A 9857-nucleotide genomic window follows, 5' to 3' on the forward strand; every position below is an offset into this window, starting at 1 on the left:
ACGGGCTTGTGGTAATGACTGGAGCGGAATCAGTGGAATGGTATCAAATACATTAAACACATGGTTTCTATGTGTTTGATGCCATTCCATTTGCGCCGTTCCAGACATTATTATGAGCCGTCCTCCCCTCAGCAGCCTCCACTGGTGGATGTCCACGACACTCGCTTTACCACTGATTAAAATGTCTACAAACCATTGTGACATTATTTCTTCCAATGGATTTTCTTTCCCCGTGATTTATAATGAACGCGAGCTGGGACCTTCTCTCTGTGCCATACAAATGTGCAATGCAATTCAATGCGGCCTATTCTGTGCAGTCAGTTGCATTGCATGCACTGCACCAAGCCCGTCTTCTGTCAGTGGACACCTTGCATCGCCCTGTTCGTTCCATCCCTACCTGTCATTGTCACAGTCACAGTCACAGGCAATAACAATAAAGCAACGGTACCATGTTTATAACCCCAAAGCATTTTCTGCACCCAAAACAAAACCTGACAATAGGCATCCATCCAAATACATGCATGTTTGGAATTACGTCCTCGTTCTCCTCTCTTCTTCATTCAACCCTTTCATTACCCTCATTACTACACGTCTGTTTTCCTTTCAGTCAGTCTGAATCGGACTATTTTAGTGGCTCTTCTGAATGTTCCCAGTCACACGGCTAGATCCATGTCCCGACCGTCCCCCACAGTCGAATGCCCGATCCAAATGACCCTACTATTCCAGCACCAGTCAAACTATGTTGGCCAACATGGCTGATGAATCATAGCCCTCTCATTGCTGCGCATGCATACTGGAACTACTTCCTGTGTCTTTCTTGCCCATCCAATGGAGGTTTCCTAAGAGAAATATTCTAATAGCCTCCTTGGCCACTACTGTAAAGGGCTGTTGTAGTTCCTATTCTCCCTGTCCTGAACTACAACTTGACTACAGCCGGTGACCATATTGGATCCCAAAGCACAGTCGGTTAGGTAGCAATGGAGAAATAGGTCATAGAGCTAAAAATACGGATCTGTGTCTCTCTCTAGTCTTCCCATGAAGACAAAGACAAGAAAGTCTACGTGGAAAAAAGGGGGACTGATGGCAATAAACCAGAAAAGAAATTCCCTAACAAAAAGAGAGATAGAGAGCAAGAGGAGTGAGAGAGAGAGAGAGAGAGAGAGAGAGAGGGAGAGAGGGGAGATGCTCAGGCTCCAGTGAACTCAGCAGGCCTGGCTGTTCCTTTAAACAGTGCCTGAGCACAGAATTATGTTGAATTAATTTCCCTCAGATCAGTCAGGCACGGCAGAATAACCACCACAACAGTCAGTCAGCATATGGCCTCTTTCTCCAAGTAGAGTGACAGAATGAAAGGACGGGAGGAAGAAGGATGGGGGAAAGGGAGTCAACGGAGGAAGAGAGAAAGAGTTCAAAACAAAGAGACATGATGTGGGCAAGGGGTAGGGGTAGGTTTGAGGGTGGATGGAAAGAGAACGAACGGAGAGAGGGACCCCTAAAGAACTGAGAACTGAGTTGTGAGTCAGGGATGGCAATATGAGAGCAGCAGAGAAAATGAGCGAGAGAAAGAGAGAGAGAGAGGAAGAGTAACAGAGAGATTAAAGGAGGACTATTGGAGAGGTTAGGGGAATGCCCAGTAGACTGATGGTTCCCTGAGGATGTGCTTACACACACTGAGCTCTTTGAACCTCTGAGATGCACTGGACAACATTTGAGTAGTGAGCTCCGAATACTCTAAATCAGTGTTGTCCTCAACAACTAGTGCATTCAGTAGGCTAGATACCATTATGTAAGCAGAGGAAGCAGTGGTAGAGGGTATTAACTAGACTAGACCCTTACTGAGAAACATTCAAGTCAGAATGAATCAGTTTCTAGTCCATTGATGGCTCCTATCCCATGCCATTCCCTTTGCTCCCCGCATTCGTATTTTTTATGCAAATAAGTCAAACGAATCCCCTTGACATGGTCTTGCAAAGGCTTCTGGGAGTGTCTATGTCCCCACTTGTTCCCAGTAATTGAGCAACCAGAGACCAGGCTCACAGCAGCAAGGAACTCAGCCGCGCGCGCATCACTGGGAGCGCAGATATGCGTAGGGTCGCTAAAACACTGCCATGACATGGAAATCACATTACTAATAACTGATAAATGACAAAATGGGTGGTAGGATACTGTTGGTTCGCCTAAACAGTGTGCGACTGTGTTCATTCTATCTGCTTTCAGAACGAGATGCAACTAGTCATCTTAATAAAATGTATTTAAAAACAGCAACACATAAGCAACAAATTCCTATAAAAATGTTCTAGTTACTCTCCTATAACAATGGGGCAGCCTAAACGGAGAATATTATAATGGGAAAATGAGCGGCATAGCTCATGCCTCCAGCACCACCTTTCACCTCGGGTCCCTGTGCTGTTTACGATCAATATCGGTAGGCAATAGGCTGATTTAATACATTTTAAGAGGTGCAGTTTTGCCTTACTAAAACCTACACACGAATTTACCCTTTTATTTATGCATATATCAATGACCCAACATTTTAGACTAGTTGGCCATATCCTATGGCAACAAATAGCCTAACTTGTGTTAGTTTCCCCAATAAGTAGAATGCCATCACTGTCGCGCATCGACGGAATCAAATAAATGATGTTGTAGACAAAAACATTAATTAAAGCAGTTCACTGTTGCTTGTAACAGGCTATTCGTATACTTAAGGTAATGTGTTGTCATGAATTCTATGAAATGTCGCCTGTCTGGATTTCAGATAGCGCTGACAGCACAGCATCGACTGCATCGCAACTACATTCCCGCTCAGGTACCATCCGTTGTGTGTCGCGCTACACTGGGCTACCACCTTTGTTAGACAGGCTGCAAATGCCTACATTTAACCAAGCAACACTCCAAAAATACATATCCGAGAGCCGATTTATCATGTTTTCAATTATTTCTAATCGAAAAGGTCTCAACTGCATCTTGCCAAGCGGACAGACGCACAGCCACCTTTTGGACACGAGCCCAGGCTGCATTCCGCACGTTGAAATGTTATTGTGTCAATTCTGCACAAAGGAATCGAATGGAAACTTGATGGAATGTTCACCGCTCAACGCGACTGGTAGAGATGACACTAGTCTAATAAAAGCAACCACTCCCGGCACATAAGTTAACCATTTTATATGATGCAGGCTTACACAATATTGTTTCAGGTGTTTGCAGGTAGGAACGCGTGTCTTATTGGAGCGAAGATGCGCTGCCTGTAAACACTGCTGCCATTATAATCGCAAGCACGTAGGCTATTTTGCCAAGAGGTCTGTCTCCAAGAAAACGATGTCCAAAGGGTATTAGGTTTCAGCCGACATAGGCTACCACCAGCTTGGTTTTATCTACCTGTTTACAGCCTAACGCAATAATGTGAACAGGTATCAAGCACAACCTTTTCAAAAAACCGCTGCCACTCGCTATTATTCGCTATTGTAAGCGTTACCTGACCAGCCATGCAAGTTGGCTGCGATCTTGTCTATTGACTAGGGACACCGGGTCCTAAATTGTACCTCAACATTCCACCATAGCGTCCTCATGTAATTACTGGCTCAGTGTAATTGTTTCTAGGCATGCATAGGCAGCTCTACATAACCCGGCCTTATAATAAAGCTGTTTCAAATATACCTTCCCATCGCTATTACACTACCATATAAATATATGTAGCTTGCTATTTAATAGCGATGTAGCCTTTAGGCTGGATACTTCTTTACGATGCATAAAAATGTCAACGATTACCTAGGTTACATGGACTGACAGCATCCACAAATGTATCCCTAAAAATGTAAAATATAAAATGTATGCACTTACGATTTCAGGGGGTTCTGTACCACTGTGGCCATTTTGATATAGTATGATAGATACAATGTAACACTGCAGATCCCGGTATTGCACATGTAATATACCAGCAATTTCAATTTCATTCATTCTCTGGGGCTGCGGCTGGAGCTGCCAGCCAATAGGAGCGGGAACGCTCAGTGACAGGTCTGGGGAAATGTAGTTTTTGCACATGTCACTATGTAACATGCTGAGAGTCAATGCACTACAACTACCAGTATGTATCGCGGTCAACTGTATAACGGTCCCGCCTTGGACTTCTATGGGTAAGCCAAACCGTCTACTGTAATGTCAAGGTTGGTGTGCTACTGGACTGTCAGTCTGTAGCTGCCATTCTAATTGATGCATTGTTTCCAGATATAGAAATACATTTTAAGGGCGAGGCTGTATGCGCACCATCTCTCAGAGAGGATGCTACAAGGAGTTCTGTTCAGTTTCAACGTGACAATAGCAACTTTTTGAAACAATGTTTCAAATATAGGATGCTAAATTGTAGATTTATGTTTCACCAACATCAGAATTGCATCCTGTCTTGGACAGTGCCCAGGTTGGAATGTAAGGTGAATTACATATTTGTGTATTCATTTTATTTTGTCATTTTTATGTCATAAATCAATTGTGCAAGATTCGACTACATAGAGTTTACTGTTGGTGCTGGGCTCATTTCCCACAATAACATCAGTGATAATCTTCACACCCCAAATGTTCCAAAAATTTGAATCCAATATCATTTTGACATTTACTTGTGGATGACTTTCGAATACACTAAAGGGTCCTTTACTTCATCCTGTTAGAGAGAGAAAGGGGGGAGGGTGTTCTGGAAGAGGGATAACTAAGATGTGTTGATAGGCCAATTGATAATGATATTCCAGGTGAGCCGATGCTGAAGAGGTTTAATAATTGATCGTTTTGGGGGACAGTGGAGTAGGAAAGATAATTGATTATTTTAGGAGTTGCCTCTCATCTGTTGAACCAAGACAGTGGGCACAGCAGTGATGGAATTTCTCTCCATTTCAGTTGAGCAGCAGTGGCGCCACTGAAGCCACTCTGTGATGTGATATTTATACAGTTCAAGTCAGAAGTTGAAATACACTTAGGTTGGAGTCATTAAAACTTGTTTTTCCACCACGCCACAAATTTCTTGTTAACAAACTATAGTTTTGGCAAGTCAGTTAGGACATCCACTTTGTGCATGACACAAGTAATTTTTCCAACAATTGTTTACAGACAGATTATTTCACTTATAATATACTGTATCACAATTCCAGTGGGTCAGAAGATTACATTCACTAAGTTGACTGTGCCTTTAAACAGCTTGGAAAATTCCAGAAAATTATGTCATGGTTTTAGAAGCTCCTGATAGGCTAATTGACATCATTTGGGTCAATTGGAGGTGTACCTGTGGATGCATTTGAAGGCCTACCTTCAAACTCAGTGCCTCTTTGCCTGACATCATGGGAAAATCAAAAGAAATCAGCCAAGACCTCCACAAGTCTGGTTCATCCTTGGGAGCAATTTTCAAATGCCTGAAGGTACCACGTTCATCTGTACAAACAATAGTAACTGCACATGGTGACAAAGATCATACTTTTTGGAGAAATGTCCTCTGGTCTGATGAAACAAAAATAGAACTGTTTGCCCATAATGACCATTGTTATGTTCGGAGGAAAAAGGGGAAGGCTTGCAAGCCGAAGAACACCATCCCAACCGTGAAGCACGGGGGTGGTAGCATCATGTTGTAGGGGTGCATTGCTGCAGGAGGGACTGGTGCACTTCACAAAATAGATGGCATCATGAGGTAGGAAAATTATGTGGATATATTGAAGCAACATCTCAAGACATCAGTCAGGAAGTTAAAGCTTGGTCGCAAATGGGTCTTCCAAATGGACAATGACCCCAATCATACTTCCAAAGTTGTGGCAAAATGGCTTAAGGACAACAAAGTCAAGGTATTGGAGTGGCCATCACAAAGCCCTGACCTCAATCCTATAGAAAATTTGTGGGCAGAACTGAAAAAGCGTGTGCGAGCAAGAAGACCTACAAACTGACTCAGTTATACCAGCTCTGTCAGGAGGAATGGGCCAAAATTCACCCAACTTATTGTGGGAAGCTTGTGGAAGGCTATCCGAAACGTTTGACCCAAGTTAAACAATTTAAAGGGAATGCTACCAAATACTAATTGAGTGTATGTAAACTTCTGACCCACTGGGAATGTGATGAAAGAAATAAAATCTGAAATAAATCATTCTCTATTATTCTGACATTTCACATTCTTAAAATAAAGTGGTGATCCTAACTGACATAAGACAGGGAATTTTTTACTAGGATTAAATATCAGGAATTGTGAAAAACTCAGTTTAAATGTACTTGGCTAAGGTATATGTAAACTTCTGACTTCAACTGTACATCTCTGTTAACAAATATTTAATGAACATTAGCAAGTTCAGTCTATGGAAGGACTATTCCAATAAAATATACCCAGGCAGAAAATGTTCAGAATTTACTGTGGAGTGCATGTCATATCAAGCAAAAGAGCATTAACTGGTCAAAAATGTGTTACTGACATTTTTGATACATTCAATACATGCTTTATCATGTGGAAAAATGTCTTGCCCTCATTGTGTTGTGTTATGGAGAAAATGGGGGGTCATTTTTGCAGTAACTGCAAAAAAAGTTACAGTGAAACCAAGGAAAAAGGCAGTAACTGCAATCACTAACATCAGTCACTGCCTTTTACCTTGGTTTCACCAAGCTTTGGGCTACAGTGTCTACGGTTTACCTTGGTTTTATTGATTGTTCTTTGCTGATACAAGTATCAAACTACACTACATGACCAAAAATATGTGGACACCTGCTCGTCGAACATCTCATTCTAACATCATGGGCATTAATATGGAGTTGGTCCCCCCTTCGCTGCTTTATCAGCATCCACTCTTCTGGGAAGGTTTTTCACTAGATGTTGGAACATTGCTGCAGTGATTTGCTTCCATTCAGGCGCAAGAGCATTATTGAGGTCAGGCACTGATGTTCGCGATTAGGCCTGGCTTGCAGTCAGCATTCCAATTCATCCCAAAGGTGTTCGATGGGGTTGATTTCACGGTTCTGTGCAGGCCAGTCAAGTTCTTCCACACTGATTTAGACAAACCATTTCTGTATGGAACTCGCTTTGTGCACAGGGGCATTGGAATGCTGAAACATGAAAGGGCCTTCCCCAAACTGTTACCACAAGTTGGAAGCACAGAATCGTCTAGAATGTTATTGTATGCTGTAGCATTAAGATTTCCCTTCACTGGAACTAAGGGGCCTAGCCAGAACCATGAAAGACCATTATTCCTCTTCCACCAAACTTTACAGTTGTACTATGCATTTGGGCAGGTAGCGTTCTCCTGGCATCCGCTCAGCTCAGATTCATCCATCAGACTGCCAGAGGGTGAAGCGTGATTCATCACTCCAGAGAACGTGTTTCCACTGCTCCAGTGTCCAATGGCGGTGAGCTTTACACCACTCCAACCGTCGCTTGGCTTTGCGCATGTTGATGTTAGGCTTGTGTGCGGCTGCTTGTGTGCGGCCATGGAAACCCATTTGATGAAGCTCCCGACCAACAGTTCTTGTGCTGACGTTGCTTCCAGAGGCAGTTTGGAACTCGGTCGTGAGTGTTGCAACCGAAGACAGGCGATTTGTACGGGCTTCAGCATTCGGCGGTCACGTTCTTTTAGCTTGTGTAGCCTCCCACTTTGCAGATCCGTTGTTGCTCCTAAACGTTTCCACTTCACAATAACAGCACTTACAGTTGCCCGGGGGCAGCCCTAGCAGGTCTGATGGACTGAGTTGTTGGAAAGGTGGCATCCTATGACTGGGCCATGTTGAAAGTCACTGTGCTCTTCAGTAAGGCCATTCTACTGCCAATGTTTGTCTATGGAGATTGCATGGCTGCGTGCTCAACTTGTGTTAAACTTAACTTCTGAACACCTCCAAATCAAAGGTCATGTGGTTTGGTGAGAAGAATGCCCCTCTCCCCACAGGTGTGATTACTACCTCTGAGGGTTTAGAGCTTGAGGTAGTCACCTCATACAAGTACTTGGGAGTATGGCTAGACGGTACACTGTCCTTCTCTCAGCACATATCAAAACTGCAGGCTAAAGTTTAAATCTAGACTTGGTTTCCTCTATCGTAATCACTCCTCTTTCACCCAAGCTGCCAAGCTAACCCTGATTCAGATGACCATCCTACCCATGCTAGATTACGGAGACATAATTTATAGATCGTCAGGTAAGGGTGCTTTCGAGCGGCTAGATGTTCTTTTCCATTCGGCCATCAGATTTTCCACCAATGCTCCTTATAGGACACATCACTGCACTCTATACTCCTCTGTAAACTGGTCATCTCTGTATACCCGTCGCAAGACCCACTGGTTGACGCTTATTTATAAAACCCTCTTAGGGGGGAGTGAGGCCTATCTGAGATATCTACTGCAGCCCTCATCCTCCACATACAACACCCATTCTGCCAGTCACATTCTGTTAAATGTCCCCAAAGCACACACATCCCTGGGTCGCTCCTCTTTTCAGTTCGCTGCAGCTAGCGACTGGAACGAGCTGCAACAAACACTCAAACTGGACCGTTTTATCTCAATCTCTTCATTCAAAGACTCAATCATGGACACTCTTAATGACAGTTGTGGCTGCTTTGCGTGATGTATTGTTGTCTCTACCTTCTTGTCCTTTGTGCTGTTGTCTGTGCCCAATAATGTTTGTACCATGTTTTGTGCTGCTACCATGTTGTGTTGCTACCATGTTGTTGTCATGTTGTGTTGCTGCCACTCTGTTGTCGTCTTTGGTCTCTCTTTATGTAGTGGTGTGTTGTCTCTCGTCGTAATATGTGTTTTGTTCTATAATTTAATTGTATTTATTTGTATTTTAATCCCAGCCCCTGTCCCCGTAGGAGGCCTTTTGCATTTTGGTAGGCCGTCATTGTAAATAGGAATTTGTTCTTAACTGACTTGCCTAGTTAAATAAAGGTTAAATAAAACAAATATATACATGAAAAAATGTATACACCTGTCAGCAACGGGTCTGGCTGAAATAGCCAGGGGGGTGTCCACATACTTTTGTATGGAAACATACTCCAGTGGGTGTACTAAGCAACAAGGCAGTAACTGCCATTTTGGGTCAAAGGTCATGTCAGAAGTCAGGGTCAATATGAATAAAGAATTACCTGTTAGTAAGATAACAGATAACCACATTTCCAGTGATCTGCCTACAACTCATTTGGTTGGACAATTAAAAAATGTTAATGCCATTTTTCTCAGTTCCACTCAATTAGCAGTTACTGCTCTTTTGCTTGGTAGGGCATTGCCTGGAAACCCAATGTTGAATTGCATTGAATTCTACATCGGGCAGAAATGAGCGTTTGAAACAGGAAAGTTTCCTCTCACAACCTCAACAAGCCAGAATGTTGAATAAAATATTTTAATGTACTTTGCCGATTGTCTGTGCGGTTGGTCCTTTTGGCGGTAGGAACGTGAGACAATATATCCACAAAAAACTATAATTAAATCTCCTTTTCAAAGCATTGGTAGTTTGTTCAGATTTCTATCACCTGAAGCAGGTGAGCTAACATGGATTTGTTTTAAGATTGTTATAACAAGGAACATTTAGCTATTTGATTTAGAATTTTAGGACCCCTTTAGTTATCAAAAAATAGGTTTAAAAAATATTTGAGGAAACAAATATGTTTGTTTTGAAGTCTCTTTCCTATATCTCAGAGATATAAGAAAGATCAAGAAATGATTTGTAAAAAAATATATATTGACATACATTTAATGTATACAATACTACCATTCCTTTTTTAAAACTGGTACCGGGCTACCTTCAGGTGGGTCTTTTGAGGCTTGTGGGGGTCCTAGAGCAAACCCGACATGTAGGCTACTTGTTCGTGAGATTCTCTACTTTCCACAAAGGGGTCATAATAGTTAGGGGTTATAACCGTTT

General features: G+C 42.6%; 1 protein-coding gene across 1 annotated transcript in view; it reads right to left on the minus strand.

Annotated features, from left to right (window-relative positions):
- dpf1 (double PHD fingers 1) overlaps positions 1 to 3953 on the minus strand; it is a 43800-nt gene extending 39847 nt beyond the window's left edge. Inside the window, exon 1 of the mRNA XM_029714807.1 lies at positions 3841 to 3953. Within this exon, the coding sequence (XP_029570667.1) occupies positions 3841 to 3953 (113 nt within the window). The remainder of the gene's footprint in view (positions 1 to 3840) is intronic.
- Between the last annotated feature and the right edge of the window lie 5904 nt (positions 3954 to 9857).

Source organism: Salmo trutta, chromosome 26 (genome assembly GCF_901001165.1).
Source record: "Salmo trutta chromosome 26, fSalTru1.1, whole genome shotgun sequence".
Classification (NCBI taxonomy): Eukaryota; Metazoa; Chordata; class Actinopteri; order Salmoniformes; family Salmonidae; genus Salmo; species Salmo trutta.